The 17,523-nt window shown below is 40.4% G+C and overlaps 1 protein-coding gene across 1 annotated transcript; it reads left to right on the forward strand.

Annotated features, from left to right (window-relative positions):
• The first annotated feature begins 1,112 nt into the window (after nt 1-1,112).
• Nucleotides 1,113-5,010, forward strand: LOC107776047 (PHD finger protein MALE STERILITY 1-like). The gene is made up of 3 exons (XM_016595859.2): nt 1,113-1,513; nt 2,567-2,879; nt 3,469-5,010. The coding sequence occupies exons 1-3, from the start codon at nt 1,195-1,197 to the stop codon at nt 4,835-4,837; spliced, it is 2,001 nt and encodes a 666-aa protein (XP_016451345.2). The 5' UTR covers nt 1,113-1,194; the 3' UTR covers nt 4,838-5,010.
• The last annotated feature ends 12,513 nt before the right edge of the window (nt 5,011-17,523 follow it).

Genomic DNA, 17,523 nt, shown 5'->3' on the forward strand with positions numbered 1-17,523 from the left:
TTGGAAGTTCTGAGGTTATAAATTTTATCTTTTATTGAACAAGTTATGTCTAAGACAAGAGGGGTTGCTCTTATGGTAAGCAACCTCCACTTCCAACTAAGAGGTTGTAAGTTCGACTCTTCCCAAGAGTAAGGTGGGAAGTTCTTGGAGGGAAGGATGCCGAGTTTCTATTGGAAACTTGAATAAGTTATGTCTGAATTCACAATGTAAATAAGGTGTTTGACTCTCTCACGCCAAATTAAACTCATGCACATAGAAGGATTATTATATATATATCTTTTTGGAACACTATTCATATTACATAAAAAATACATTATAGATATTAAATTGAAGTATTACATAAGGAGAGTCTTGGGTACATTATCCCATTCTTTTAAGTATAACCGAGGTGGTTCGTCAAAATACACATACTACCAACAAACTGAAATTAGTTATAAACTCCGTCGCTAAAGCGCTTGTAACTAACACAATTTCTTGAAAAGTTGTTGTTAATCAGTGATAAATAGAATTAGCGAGTTTAACTACATATTTTGTCTGTTGCTAATCCTTATCTTTTTAGTAGTGTCAGTAAGAGTATTTTACTGGACTTTTTTTTATTTATAAATTTTATAATCCAACGATTCATTCACCTTTACTATTGCGAATAACACCTCCAACATATACCTCAGGGTCTGCTTTACATGAACCATAAATGTTTAGTTTGATAGTGATTATATGTCTTGATTAAGAGTTTATACTCAAAACTCTTACTTAAAATTAAAGGACTTAGCTAAGTAGTTGGCCAGTAATATTGTGTTAATTTTCATACTAAATATAGTACACCCCCTTAATAACGTAACTTTCAGCGTGCCTCAACTGACCTTAGAATTTGCCGGGACAACAAGCAATTTAAATGGTTAAGATTTGTCATGGCCAAAAGCATGGCTTTATTTTTTAATTGCATGCATGTAACTCTTGCTTTCTGCGATAGATTTGCAACAATTCCAATTTCTACAAACATTTCATGCTTATCAACAAGCTTGTAATTAAAATCCTTTATAAATTTAGTCCTTTTGGCAAAGTGTGTGTGATCCTTTTTATTATTTTTCTTTCTTTTTTTAACCTAGCTAGCTATAGAGGTTGGTAAGTGGTAATAAGTAACACCCTTTAAATTTTCTTGAAATTCATGTTATTTTGATTCCTCTTTGTTTCTACATGAAGGAGAAGATTAAGATGTCGAATTTAGATCTGAGTGGATCAAAGAAAAGGAAGAGAAATGATCAAAGGGTTTTTAAGTTCAAGACTTTTGGTGAACAAGGGTTTCCTACAGAGTTCATAGGGTGTAACTTTGAACAAAATGTTAAGCTTCTTTTGGAATTTGCACAGCCAGAAGAAAATGGTGATCATGCCATGGCTAGCTGGTCATTTCAGCTGGAAGTTCATCGTCATCCGCCGATGCATATATTCCTGTTTGTTGTTGAAGAACCAGTTGAATTATCCCTCAGTCATCATTGCAAACACTGTAAATATATAGGTATGTATAAGCTTCTCTGTTGAAAATTATTTTTATTCAATTTTGGATAAATTGCAGATGTATCAATATGGTTTCACTTTTCTGGTTAAGGAAATTTTGATCATGACTTGGTTCAACTTAACAATTTATGTAACCCTTTTAACGTCTCGTGTATCTTCGTACGTAATGATAGGTTTTGGTTTTTGCGAAAATATAGTAATAAACTAATGCAAGCAGGCTACCTATTATAACAAGTTTAATTATATTGTCTCTGTAGCTAAGTTAAATATATTTTGACAAAGTTTCCATGATAATTGACACAAATAATTAATCTTAGCTCTCTCTAGATCTCACTTCATCTTATTGCAGTACTGCAAATGATGTGATGCTAGTGACAGTACATAAGAAGAAATACTTCGTAAAACATGTAATTTCATGTTAGGTGAGTGTCTGGTGGAAAATGGTCGTGATCAGTCCCGATACACACGTCGGAAAATCAAATAATTGAATCACTAATTTATTTTATAATTTTTTTTAAAAATTTTTTTGTGTCGGCTTTGTGCCAAGATAAATGAGAATACTTTAACAGCTTGCGAATTTCAATTTATTTGGCACGATTCTCCTTTTGAAATTGGCCTTTGTAGTAAGAAAACAATAAAACTTATATACACAGTGTAAAGAAATTTTGCATTATTCAGCACGGTTCTCCTTTTGAAATCAACCTTTGTAGTATGTTGAATCTCCACTTCTTCAATAATTATAATGTTAAATTCAAGAAAACTATAATAAAATTTATATATGCAATGAGTGTAAAGAAATTTACATTACCATTATATTTGAACTAGTCGTTCTAGCAAATAACCTGCGGTATTTTCAGGTTGCTAATCCCAATTATTAGTGTAAAAGTAATTCTTTCGCACCAAAAAAAGTTAGAATTGTTCCTCATTATGTCAAATAAATATGGGAAGAAAGAGTTGCTAGCATCAATGAAGAAAATCTATGTAATATTGTGTTTTTATTTTAGGTAGGCTGTTTTTAAATTCTCATGGTTATAGTAATTAAAATGTAGCACAGGCTGGGGAAACCATCTGATATGCAACAAGAAATATCATTTCCTGTTGCCTTCAAAGGATACAATAGCAGCTTGTTTGAGGTATGATCATCAAGGAGGCAATAATAACCAAAACACTAATTATACAGATGGAGAAATTAGAAGTAAGTCGTCGTCGAATTTGATTGAATTAGAGGGTCATATAATGCATGGTGTGTTTCACTCTAATGGTTTTGGGCATTTGCTATGTATCAATGGATTGGAAACTGGTTCTGACTTGCCTGGCCACTCTATCATGGACTTCTGGGATCGCCTTTGCATTGGACTTCGTGCAAGGTTTGTCGTCCGTTTCATTTTATGCGAACCTGTTTGACGGGACATACAATTTTAATTATTTTTTTCTTATGAGTGGTGTCAGATAAAAGTCTAAATTATTTTTAGATAGAGCCAATTCTCAACGACTAAATAAAAGCTTGTGTCTAAATATATATAAATTAAATTCTTCCTTCCAAATATCCCATCAAATTAAACTCCAGTCAGTTTACCCATAAGAGAATATGGAGGTGGGGTAAGTAACATCTTTTCCCTTAGAGATTTTACTTTCAAAGATTATAATACAAGAAATGCAAGAGGTTTAACCTTTACATAATATTCCAATACTTTCTGGTTCATATTATTTGTCTTTTAAGGTTTTTGCACACTCCTCTGTCTTAATCATACAAATCTTTGTCTAAATTACTCTTTATCTTTTTTCAAACGTTTCACTAAATTAATACACTAAAGAGAAATCAACAAACATTAATACTAAATGAGTTCTTACCTTTCTAAAACATCAAACTTTTAAAACAAATTCAAATTAATAAAACGACTAATATTTGAGATTAAATGCAAAAATTAATTTTCTAATATTTTATTTATTTTGAAGGAAAGTGAGCTTAAGAGATATCTCACAGAAGAAAGGCATGGATCTAAGGCTACTCAATACAGTGGCCTATGGTGAGCCGTGGTTTGGACATTGGGGCTATAGATTTGGCCGTGGAAGTTTTGGAGTAATTCAAGAAACATACCAAAGTGCAATCAATGGCATACAAAACATGCCATTAGCCTTATTGGCACATCACATAAATAATTATGAAATATTAACAGTGTTATCAAGGTACCAAATGTTATCAGGCCATTCATTAGTCACACTTTGTGACGCCTTCCATTTCATGCTGGAGCTCAAATCGCGAATTCCAAAAGAAAGTAACCTTAGCTCGTGTTACCCGGGCCTATTGGTAGACAACACTTGTAGATGGTCACCTAAACGCGTTGAGATGGCTATTAGGGTTGTTGTGGAAGCCCTAAAAAGAGCTGATTCGCGGTGGATTTCTAGGCAAGAGGTTCGTGATGCTGCTCGTGCATACATTGGTGACACTGGATTACTAGATTTCGTGCTCAAGTCATTGGGAAATCATATTGTTGGGAAGTATTTAGTTCGTCGATGCTTAAATCCAGTAACCAAAGTTTTGGAATATTGTTTAGAGGATATATCTAAAGCATTCCCTAAACATGATCAAGGTTTTTCGGTTAATGACTCAAAAGGGAATCAACAATACAAAATCACATGGGTTCAACTTATGAAGGACATATATTTCTTGTACAAGAATATCCTAAAAGAGCTCAAGGGAATGTCAAACTACACAAGCATCTTTGCTACAATCCCAACAGCTTCTCGAATAATATTGGACACGAAATACTTCCTCAAGGAATATAAAGGGGAGGCGGATTCAAGAATTGAAGTTGACAAATCCAAGATTTATTGTGCAATTATGTTGGTAACCAAGAATGGATTTGGGGTTGAAGAAAAAGTAATGACCCCATTTGAGTGCTTCATATTAAGAAAAGATGTCACATTTGATGAGCTAAAGATTGAAGTGGTAAGAACATTTGGGAATATATATTGGGGATTAAGGAACTTTGCCATAAGATCAATTAACAATTTGAGTCCTATTATTGGTACAGAATTGGTTTTTAATGTGATGAAACCTGGAAACAAGATTGTTTTAGGAGGGATTATGTCAAATATTGATCATAATAATATAGGAATATCTGAAGGAATTAAGGATAATATTGTTGTGGATTGCCTTTGTGGGGCTAAAGATGAAGATGGTGAAAGAATGGTTTGTTGTGATATTTGTGAAGTTTGGCAACACACACGTTGTGTTAATATCCCAAACCAAGAAGCTATTCCAGATATATTTCTTTGTAGTGAGTGTGAGCAGGATATCTTACAATTTCCTTCATTGCCTTAGCTAATTCTATAAGCAAAAGAAGTCTTTTGAAAAAGTTCATATATGTTAGAACTATTTATGCATTTACTACTATTTGAGTAGGAAGAAATAGTTTATGGGTATGGGAGCTGCAATAGTACTCTACTCCATCTCATACTATTGACTATTGTTTTGTTGAAATCAAAAACTAAGCAATGAGAATGGTTGTTATAATCTTCTAGATCTATATATTCCTTTGTAATAAGTGTGAGCAGGGTATTCTACGATTTCCTTCATTGCCTTAGCTAATCCTATAACCAAACGAAGATCTTTTGAAATAGTAGTTAATATTGATCAGAACTATTTATGTGTTACTGCTATTTGAGTAGGAAGAAAAGGTTTATTACAATACTACTACTATTGTTTTGTTGAAATCAAAACTACGTAATGAGAATAGTTGTCATAATCTTCTAGATCTATATATCTTGTTTGTCTATACATGTACACGTTTTATACATTTAAAGCTTATCTAAAGAGGCGGATCTAGCTAGGATTTAAAATTTATACGTTTTTATAGCTACATCAACTTAATAGATAATAATAGCTAAATTCATAGTCAAATATTTATAGATACAATGGCAGATCTAGATCGCAAGCGAAGATACCCAGTAACTTTTGCACAGACTATATAGTTTACTTATTTGTTTTTCCGATCCTTTTATTTTTGTCTTTCATTATACTACAAGTGTTTTTCCACCAGTGTTTAGGTTAGCTCGCGGACACCTCAATTATTTCAAGGCTTATCTATTACCTCCTACCAACACAGATATCAATAAAGAAATCATCTAGTGTTTTTGCGCCAGCTAAGTTTGAACACGACTTCTCATAATTCTCAACCTATTTCATTGATCACTAGGCCACACTTGTGAGTGTATTATATAATCACTTGTCACGACCCAAAACCAACCTTCGTGATGGAGCCTATCATAGAACTAGGCCAGCCTCAACTCAACAACCCAACACAGTAAAATAACCTTGAAATAATGACGGAAGCAGTTAACATAAAAGAAACCTTTTTGAAAAACATAACAAATCTCAAAGTACGATACAATCCAGCCCAAAACCGGGGTGTTACTGAGTACATGAGCGTCTCCTTGGAATACAATCCACTACGATGTCTAAAGAAAACAACTGAAAAATACATCAAATGATAAAAAAGGAGAGTCAAGGCCTATGAACGTTGTGCAACTACCTTGATAGTCTCCACATTCTAAGGCCTCAATCAGCAACTGCCGCCATGAACAGAGTCGCCTGGATCTGCACACGAGGTGCAGGGAGTAACGTGAGTACACCAACTCAGTAAGTAACAAATCCAAACTTTGGACTAAAAGGTAGTGACGAACTCAACCGCAACAGATATAATAGAAATAAATGTGCAGAAACGTAGGCATGCTTTCAAGTTAAATAGACAGCTCAAGGAAACACAGTAAATACATATCTAAACAGTGTAAGGTATACAACTCAGCTATCTCTACATGCCAATGCACAGAGTCTATGAAATGCACCATGTGCTCCCACTCTCAAGTGCTCAACCACTCAGTACTGTATATGGCTATCCGACCTAGGGAAGATCCATCACGGAACATATACAACCACTGACTATAATTCACCTAGTACTGAGGAAAAAGGGAAATCCAACCCTGTGGGGAAGATCCATCTCCAAGTATCAAGTACTTCGGACAAATCTATGTCCAGGGAAATCCATCCCTCAATAATATCATCCGCACTCACTGTGGTGTGTTAAAGACTCCGGAGGGGCTCCTACAGCCCAAGTGCTATCATAACCATCAATATAACTGCTGCAGCATGTAGCTCGATCCCATAATTGTCACTTATCACCAGGATCTCGGCCTCACTCACTCATCAATCTCTCCAGTCTCATTCACGGGCTCACAATATCATGAAAAACAAACCCGGAACAATGATATGATGAATCAATAAATAAATGAGACGAGATATAATATAAAAATGCATGAACATGACTGAGTATAGAATATTAATGAAAATAGTGAGATGACAACAAGAAACGACTACTAAGGGTCCCACAATACCGGCATAAAGCATAAACATGATATCTAGCATGATTTACAGCTCAATTACTTTATCGCATGATGAAAATATGGATATCTACAGGATGGAGTCACTAAACGGTGACATGGAATCACCCAGGTCACAATTCTCACGGTGCGCGTGTAACGACCCAGCCGGCCGTTTCATGAATTACCGCTCCATTTTTCCCATTTTTGCTTCTTATTATTTTGTTCAGCTATATTATATGTTATCGGGTTGATTGGTTCGGGTTCGGAGATGTTTTGATAAGGTTTGAAACACTTAGTCTCTTTTGAGTAAGCTTAAGTTGAAAAAGTCAACAGGATGTTGACATATGTGAATAAGGGCTCGGATATGAATTCCGATGGTTTGGATAGATTTGAGAGATTATTTAGGACTTAGGAGCATGATCGGAATGTGTTTTGGAGGTCCGAAGTAGATTTAGGCTTGAATTGGCGAAATTGGAATTCTGGCGTTTTCCAGCTGATAGGTGAGAATTTGATATAGGGGTCAGAATGAAATTCCGGGAGTTACAGTAGGTCCATTGTATCATTTGGGATGTGTGTGCAAAATTTAAAGTCATTCGGACTTGGTTTGATAGTCTTTATGATCGAAAGCGGAATTTGGAAGTTTTTGAAATTTTTGGCTTGAATCAGATGTGATTTTGGTGTTTTGATGTTGTTTTGGGCATCCCGAAGGCTGGAACAAGTTTGAATGAAGTTATGGGATATTTTGGCAAGTTTGGTTGAGGTCTCGAGAGCCTCGGGTGAGTTTCGGGTGGTTGAACGGATCATTTCAAGTTGGAAAAGACTGCAGAAAATCTGTTGTTAGTGTTGCAGACAATTGTGCTTCGCGTTCGCGAGTGGACCCTCGCATTCGCGAAGGTTTGGGGTGTGAGCCAGGAGCATTGGCCTTCGCGTTCGGGATGAGGGTCCTGCGTTCGCGAAGGACTGGGTCATTGTTCATCTCGTTCGCGAAGGTTCGAGTGGCTGAGGCATCGCGTTTGCGAGGGGTGGTCGCATTCGCATAAGAGGATTTTTGGTCAACGATGTTTTTGTGCTTCGCAAATGCGAGGCTTTGACCGCGTTCGTGAAGAAGGATTTTAAATCACTGGGCAGAATGTTTAACAGTCATTTTCACCATTTTTGACTCGGTTTTGGAGCTTTTTGAGAGAGATTGAAGAGGGAATCAAAGAGAACTTCTTGGAGGTAAGAATTATGGACTTAAGACTCGATCCTATTGTGATTTCTACCTAATTAAACATGAAATTTAGGGGATTTGAAGCATAAATTGGGGAGTTAGGGCTTAGAAACTTGAGACCTTAATCTAGGGATTTGATGGGCCATTTGTGGTCGAATTTTGGTAGTCTTGGTATGTATGAACTCGTGGGAGGATAAGAATTCCGTTGATGTGACTTTTATCAAATTTTGAGATGTGGGCCCAGGGGTCGGGTTGGACCAATTTCGAGATTTTTTGGTATAATTTGATTATTTTCGCATGGGCTTCGTTCCCTTAGCATATTCTAATGTTATGATTATGTTTTTGGGTAGATTCGGCGCGAGTTGAGGTCGAGGAAAGAGGCAAAGGCGTTGCGGAGTAGTATTTCATCCAGCTTGAGGTAAGTAACCATTGTAAATCTGGAATTAAAGGTATAAAACCTTGGTATTTCGTATTGTTTTGACAAATGAGGTGACGAGAGTGTGGGCATGCACCGGTAGGGATTGTGACTTGGTCCGTCTGTAGCGACTATTAAGCTGCGTATTTGATTTGAATATTATAATATCACGTATTTTAGAGATTTATACTATATTATGGGCTGTATGCCATGTTTGGGGCCTTGTGCCGACTTGTTGAGACCCTTAGGGGCATTTTTACTGTTTTCCTCACTCTATTTGTTTGAAAGCATATCCTCAGTCATGTTTTACTTGTTTATTGTTTAAAACTAGTTTTTATCACTCTACTTCTTAAAATGTGAAAACTGTTTGGGTTGAGTTTCCCTAATTTCCACTGTTATGCCCGAGTGGCGGTGAAGTTAATGACTGAGAGAGGTTGAGGACCTAATAGTGATGATTATATATATATTATGGATCGGGCTGCATGTCGCAGCGATACTTATATGGATTGAGCTGCACGCCGCATCGATATATATATATTGGGTCGGGCTGCGCGCCACAATGATTTGACGGTTGGACTGTAGGAGCCCCTCCGGAGTCTGTACACCCCAATGAGCGTAGTCAACTATAAACTATGGATCGAGCTGCATGCCGCAACGATTATTATAATTATGATTGTTATGAGATATTATCGATCTAGAGTGTTGAGTGCGAGTACTGTGTGATGAGAGCTGAGTCACGAGTGACCGATAGGCTTGCCCGAGAGGCTATATATATGAGTGATACCTTGCCCGAGGGGCTCATTTATGACATTTTGCTGATTTCACTCTTCCTTTTTATAATAAGCCTCTATTGAAGACTGCTAAGTAAATGATTTCAAAGTATTTAAACTGAAACTGAATTTTTACGGAAAATTCGGCTTTTAAACCGTTGAGTTTGATTTGATACTCTGTTGTGTACTCTTATATATGACTTTAACTGCGCGTCACTGCTCTTAGACCTTATTTACTTTAGTTACTTATTGAGTTGTCGTACTCATGTTACTCCATGCACCTTGTGTGTAGATCAAGGTGCCCGAGCGGCAGAGTGAGGGTCCCCAGCATTATCGGAGCTTATCGGAGATTGCAAGGTAGCTGCACGGCATCTGCAGCCCTGTTTTCCTCCTTCCTATCCTTGTTTTCCGCATAGTTAGACTTGTTATGTAATAGACAGTCGGACTTGCTATATTTAAAGGCTCTAGACTCATGACACCAGATTGTTGGGCTATGTTGGTTTGATGTTTTATTGTTTTCCACACATTTCAGTGATTTAGATATTTCTTATGAAAAATTGAGACTTTATTAAATATTAGAAACCATTTTTATTTAAAAGAAATTGCCTGTGGATACTTGATTGGGTTGGCTTGCCTAGTATTGTGATAGGCGCCATCACGACCGGTTATTTGGGGTCGTGACAAGTTGGTATCAGAGCCTAGGTTAAATAGGTCTCGTGATTCATGAGCCGGTTTAGTAGAGTCTCGCAGATCGGTACAGAGACGTTTGTATTTATCCTCGGGAGGCTGCAGAACCTTTAGGAAAACTTCACATTCTTGAAATTCCTGTCGTGCGAATCTGTTGAATTCTAGTACTAAACTTTTGTTATTCTATTTTCTCATAGATGGTGAGGACATGTGCTACCAGTCAGGATGGATGACCACCAGTACCACCAGTTGGGGCCACTAGAGGCCGAGGATGCAGTCAAGGCCGTGTAGGGGTAGAGGTGTAGCATGCATCGCAGCTAGGCAGCATCTGCAGATCCCCCAGCCGGCCCAGTTCATAATCAGGTCCCAGTTGTGGACGCTCCAACTCAGGCACCAGCTATGCCCATTGTGATTCTGGGTCTTCAGGAGGCCCTGGCTCAAATTCTATCAGTATGCACTGGTTTGGCTCAGGCGGTCTCAGTTACTACGGCTGCAGCTACTTCTCAGGCCGGGGGAGGCACTCAAACCCCCGTTGCTCGCACACCTAAGTAGGTTGTGCAGGGACTCCAAACACCGGGGGCACCTCCAGCCCAGCCGGTTGCTCCAGATCAGGAGTATGTGGTACCAATTATGCTTGACGACGAGCAGCGTCGATTGGAGAGGTTTGGTAGACTCTAGCCTCCGACTTTCAGTGGTGCATAGGGCAAGGATACCCGGGGTTTCTTGGATAAGTGTCAGAGGATTCTTCGTACAACGGGTATTTTAGAGACTAGCGGGGTCGCTTTCACTACTTTTCAGTTTTCTGGAGCTGCCTTCACTTGGTGGGAGGCTTATGAGAGGCGTAGGCCTGTTGGTGTAGCGCCCCTTACCTGGCAGTAGTTCTCCATTCTATTTCTGGAGAAGTATGTGCCACAGTCTAACCGAGAGGAGTTGCGCATGCAGTTCGAGCAGTTACATCAGGGAAAAATGAATGTGACATAGTATGAGATGCGGTTTTTTGAGTTAGCTCGTCATGCGGTCTAGTTGGTTCCCATAGATCGAGAGAGGATCAGGAGGTTCGTTGATGGACTCACATATCAACTTCGGATTCTCATGACTAGGGAGAGGGTGTCAGGTGCTACTTTTGAGGAGGTTGGTGACACCGCCTGCGAGATTGAGTCAGTGCGTCGCCAGGAGCGAGAGAACAGGGATGCCAAGAGGCCTTGGGGATCTGGTAGCTTTGGTAGTGCTCATGCGAGAGGTCAGTTTCAGTATGTTAGATGCCGTCCATTCAGGTAGACTCATTCAGCTCGCCCAGGTTATCGTGGGGCATCATCGGGTCATAGTTCTCATAGTTCTCATCAGGGCCATTCATCACTCAGTGCCCGTCCAGCCCAGAGTTCGTCCCCTGCTCCATCAGTTTAGGGTTCTTCCATGCCAGGTCCTTCTACTGGTCATTCCGATGCTAGGGGTTCCCTTCAGTACCCATCTCCAGCACCAGAGATTTGTTATGAGTGTGGAGAGTTTGGGCATATGAGGAAGCAATGTCCTCGTCTTATTGAGGGTCCATCTCAGCAGAGGGGTCAGCCCTCGACTTCAGCTCCAGTTACTTCACCACCCACTCAGGTAGCTAGGGATGGGGGTCAGTCAGCTATTGGTCGCCCCAGAGGGGGAGGTCGATCAGGTGGTGGTCAGGCTCGTTTCTATGCACTCCCAGTTAGACCAGATGTTGTTGCTTTGAATGTTGTGATTATAGGTATTGTCTCAATCTACCACAGAGATGCCTCTGTATTATTTGATCCCGGTTCCACTTATTCTTATGTGTCATCATACTTTACTCGTTATTTGGATACCTCGTGAGTCTCTTGTTTCATCTGTTCGTGTATCTACTTCAATGGGCGATACTATTGTTGTAGACCGTGTGTACCGATTATGTGTGGTAACTATTGGGGGTCTGGAGACCCGAGTGGATTTTTTGTTGTTATATATGGTGGATTTCGATATTATATTAGGCATGAATTGGCTATCTCCGTGTCGTGCTATTTTGGACTGTTATGCTAAGACAGTGACTTTGGATATGCCGGGTGTGCCACGGATTGAGTGGAGATGTTTGACCGATTATGTTCCTAGTAGGGTAATTTCATTCTTGAAGGCGCAAAGTATGGTTCGGAAGGGTTGTCTGTCCTACTTAGCCTTTGTGAGGGATGTCGGTGCAGAGACTCCCAACATTGATTCTGTTCCTATAGTGAGGTATTTTACCGATGTTTTTCCCGCAGACCTGTCAGGTATGCCACCGGACAGGGATATTGATTTTGGTATTGATTTGGTGCCGGGTACTCAGCCCATCTCTATTCCACCGTATCGTATGGCACTAGCGGAGTTGAAAGAGTTGAAGGAGCAGCTTCAGGAACTCCTTGATAAGGGTTTTATTCGGCCTAGCGTGTCGCCTTGGGCTGCGCCTGTCCTATTTGTGAAGAAGAAGGATGGTACGATGAGGATGTGCATTGATTACGGGCAGTTGAACAAGGTTACAATTAAGAAAAAGTATCCCCTACCTCGCATTGATGATTTGTTTGACCAACGTTAGGAAGCAAGAGTGTTCTCCAAGATTGATCTCCATTCAGGTTATCACCAGTTGAAGATCAGGGGCTTAGATATTCTTAAGACAACTTTCAGGACCCAATATGGTCATTATGAGTTCTTGGTGATGTCTTTTGGGCTGACCAATGCCCCAAAAGCATTCATGCATTTGATGAACAACATGTTTCGGCCTTATCTCGACTCATTTGTCATAGTTTTCATTGATGATATTCTGGTGTATTCGCGTAGTTAGGAGGAGCACGCAGAGCATTTGAGAGTTGTGTTGCAGAGATTGAGGGAGGAGAAACTTTATGCAAAGTTCTCCAAGTGTGAGTTTTGGCTCAATTCAGTGGCATTCTTGGGGCACGTGGTGTCCAGTGAGGGTATTCAGGTTGATCCAAAGAAGATAGAGGCGGTCCAGAGTTGGCCCAGACTGTCCTCAACTATAGAGAATTGGAGCTTTTGTTGGTTTGGTAGGCTATTACCGCCGGCTTGTTTAGGGATTTTCATCTATTGCATCGCCCTTGACTAGGTTGACTCAGAAGGGTGCTTTATTCAGGTGGTCGGATGAGTGCGAGGAGAGCTTTCAGAAGCTCAAGACTGCCTTGACCACAACTCCAGTGTTAGTGTTCCATCAACTTCAGGTTCTTATACCGTGTATTATGATGCTTCGAGGGTTGTTATTGGGTGTATATTGATGCAGGAGGGTAGAGGTATCGCTTATGCTTCTCGCCAGTTGAAGCCCCATGAGAAGAACTACCCTGTTCATGATTTAGAGTTGGCTGCCATAGTTCACGCATTGAAGATTTGGAGGCATTACTTGTATGGTGTGTCTTGTGAGGTGTTTACTGATCATCGTAGCCTCCAACACTTGTTCAAATAAAAGGATCTTAATTTGAGGCAGCGGAGATGGTTGGAGTTGCTTTAGGATTATGATATTACTATATTGTACCATCAGGGAAAGGCCAATGCGGTGGTCGATGCCTTGAATAGGAAGACGGTGAGTATGGGGAGTTTGGCATATATTCCAATTGGAGAGAGACCTCTTGTAGTTGATGTTCAGGCCTTGGCCAATCGATTCGTGAGGTTGGATATTTTGGAGCCCAGTCAGGTATTGGCTTGTGTGATTTCTCGGTCTTCCTTATTTGATTGCATTAGGGAGCGCCAGTATGATGATCCTCATTTACTTGTCCTAAAGGACAGAGTTCAACATGATGATGCCAGAGATGTGACTATTGGTAATGACGGGGTATTGAGGATGCAGGGCCGGTTATGTGTACCCAACATGGATGGGCTTCAGAAGTTGATTCTAGAGGAGGCCCATAGCTCGCAGTATTCCATTCATTCGGGTGCCGCAAAGATGTATCAGGATCTGAGACAACATTATTGGTGGAGGAGAATGAAGAAAGACATTGTGAGATTTGTAGCTAAGTGTCTCAATTGTCAGCAGGTGAAATATAAGCATCAGAGACCGGGTAGATTACTTCAGCGGATGGATATTCTAGAGTGGAAGTGGGAACGGGTCACCATGGATTGTAGTTGGGCTCCCACTGACTTTGAAAAAGTTCGATGCTATTTGGGTGATTGTAGATCGGCTGACTATGTCCGTGCACTTCATTCCTGTGTGTACTACCTATTTTTCAGAGCGGTTGGCAAAGATCTATATCTGGGAGATTGTTCGTTTGCATGGTGTCCCAGTTTCCATTATTTCAGATAGGGGCACTCAGTTTACTTCTCAGTTTTGGAGGTCGGTACAATGAGAGTTGGGTACTTAGGTTGAGTTAAGCACAACTTTTCACCCTCAGACGGACAGATAGTCCGAGCACACTATTCAGATCTTGGAGGACATGTTGCACGCTTGTGTCATTGATTTTGGAGGGTCATGGGATCAGTGTCTACCGCTCGCAGAGTTTGTTTATAACAACAACTACCAGTCGAGTATTCAGATGGCTCCTTATGAGGTTTTGTATGCGAGGCGGTGCAAATCTCTAGTTGGTTGGTTTGAGCCAGGTGATGCTAGGCTGTTGGGTACAGACTTGGTGTAGGACGCTTTGGACAAGGTAAAGGTAATTTAGGAGAGGCTTCGTACAACACAGTCGAGACAAAAGAGCTATGCTGACAGGAAGGTTCGAGATGTGTCCTACATGTTTGGGGAGAAGGTTCAACTGAAGGTTACACCCATGAAGGGTGTTGTGAGATTTGGGAAGAAGGGTAAATTGAGTCCTCGGTTCATTGGGCCTTTTAAGGTGCTTCAGAGGATTGGAGAGGTGGCTTATGATCTTGCTTTGCCACCCAGCCTGTCGAGTGTACATCCGGTATTTCATGTTTCTATGCTCCAAAAGTATATTGGCGATCCATCTCATGTTTTGGATTTTAGCACGGTTCAGTTAGATGATGATTTGACTTATGATGTGCAGCCAGTGACTATTTTGGAGTGTCAGGTTCGAAAGTTGAGGTCAAAGGATATAGCTTCAGTGCAAGTGAAGTGGAGGGGTCGGCCCATGGAGGAGGCTACCTGGGAGACCGAACGGGAGATGCAAAGCAGATATCCTCACCTATTTGAGGCTTCAGGTATGTTTCTTGACTCATACGAGGACGAACGTTTGTTTAAGTAGGGGATGATGTAACGACTCGGCCGGTCGTTTCATGAATTACCGCTCCGTTTTCCCTATTTCTACTTCTTATTGTTTTGTTCAGCTGTATTATATGTTATCGGGTTGATTGGTTTGGGTTCGGAGAGGTTTTGGTAAGGCTGGAGACACTTAGTCTCTTTTGAGTAAGCTTAAGTTGGAAAAGTCAACCGGATGTTGACTTATATGAATAAGGGCTCAGATGTGAATTCCGATGGTTCTGATAGCTTCGGGAGATGATTTGGGACTTAGTAGCGTGAACGGAATGTGTTTTGGAGGTCCGGAGTAGATTTAGTCTTGAATTGGCGAAATTTGAATTTTTACGTTTTCCGGCTGATAGGTGAGATTTTGATATAGGGGTCGAAATGGAATTTCGGGAGTTGCAGTAGGTCCGTTGTGTCATTTGAGATGTGTGTGCAAAATTTCAGGTCATTCGTATGTGGTTTAATAGTCTTTTTGATTGAAATCGGAATTTGGATGTTTTTGGAATTTTTGGCTTGAATCCGATGTGAATTTTGGAAGTTATGGGATATGTTGGCAGGCTTGGTTGAGGTCCCGAGGGCCTCGGGTGAGTTTCGGGTGGTTGAACGGATCATTTCAAGTTGGAAAAGACTGTACAAAATCTGTTGTTAGTGTTGTAGACAATTGTGCCTCGCGTTCGCGAGTGGATCCTCGTGTTTGCGAAAGGTTGGGGTGTGAGGCAGGAGCATTGGCCTTCGCGTTCGCGATGAGGGTCCCGCGTTCGTGAAGGGCTGGGTCATTGTTCATCGCATTTGCGATGGGGATATCGCGTTTGCGAAGGTTCGAGTGGCTGAGGCATCGCGTTCGCCAGGGATGGTCGCGTTCGCCTAAGAGGATTTTTGGTCAACAGTGTTTTTGTGCTTCGCGAACGCGAGGCTTTGACCATGTTCGCGAAGAAGGATTTTAAATCACTGGGCAGAATGTTTAAAAGGCCATTTTCGCGATTTTTGGCCTAAGTTCACCATTTTTGACTCGGTTTTGGAGCTTTTTGAGAGAGATTGAAGAGGGAATCAAAGAGAACTTCTTGGAAGTAAGAATTATGGATTTAATAGCCGATCCTATTGTGATTTCTACCTAATTAAACATGAAATATGGGGGATTTAAAGCCTAAATTGGGGAGTTAGGGCTTGGAAACTTGAAACTTTAATCTAGGGATTTGAGTGACCATTTGTGGTCGGATTTTGGTAGTCTTGGTATGTATGAACTCGTGGGAGGATAAGGATTCTGTTGATGTGATTTTTATCGAATTTTGAGATGTGGTCCCGGGGGTCGGGTTGGACCAATTTCGGGATTTTTTGGTATAATTTGATTATTATCGCATAAGCTTCGTTCCTTTAGCATATTCTAATGTCATAATTCTGATTTTGGGTAGATTTGGCACGAGTTGAGGCCGAGGCAAGAGGAAAAGGCGTTGCAGAGTAGTTTTTCATCTGGCTTGAGGTAAGTAACCATTGTAAATCTGGAACTGAGGGTATAAAACCCCGGTATTTCGTATTGTTTTGAGAAATAAGGTGGCGCACATGCTAGGTGACGAGCGTGTGGGCGTGCACCAGTATGGATTGTGACTTGGTACGTCCCGTAGCGACTATTAAGCCACGTATTTGATTTGAAATCTTATGATATCACGTATTTTAGAGATTTATACTATATTATGGGTTGGATGCCATGTTTGGGGCCTTGTGTCGACCTGTTGAGACCCTTAGGCACATTTTTACTATTTTCCTCACTCTATTTGTTTGAAAGCATATCCTTAGTCATGTTTTACCTGTTTATTGTTTAAAACTAATTTTTATCACTTTACTTCTTAAAATGTGAAAACTGTTTGGGCTCAGTTTCCCTGATCTCCACTGTTATGCCCGAGTGGCTGTGAGGTTAATGACTAAGAGAGGTTGAGGACCTAATGGTGAGGATTATATATATATATATATATATATATATATATATATATATATATATATATATATTATGGATCGGGCTGCAAGCTGCAGCGATACTTATATGGATTGGGCTGCACGCCGCAGCGATATATATATTGGATCGAGTTGCACGCGCGCAACAATATATGTATTGGATTGGGCTGCACGCCGCAGCGATATGATGCTTGGGTTGTAGGAGCCCCTCCGGAGTCTGTACACCCCCAGTGAGTGTAGTCGACTATAAACTATGGATCAGGCTGCACGCCACAGCGGTTACTATGATTATTACTATTATGAGATATTATTGAGCCAGAGTGTTCAGTGTGAGTATTGTGTGGCGAGAGCTAAGTCATGAGTGACCGAGAGGCTATATATATGAGTGATACCTTGCCCGAGGGGCCCATGTATGACATTTTGATGA

The sequence above is a fragment of the Nicotiana tabacum genome, chromosome 16, assembly GCF_000715075.1.
Source record: "Nicotiana tabacum cultivar K326 chromosome 16, ASM71507v2, whole genome shotgun sequence".
NCBI classification, from domain to species: Eukaryota; Viridiplantae; Streptophyta; class Magnoliopsida; order Solanales; family Solanaceae; genus Nicotiana; species Nicotiana tabacum.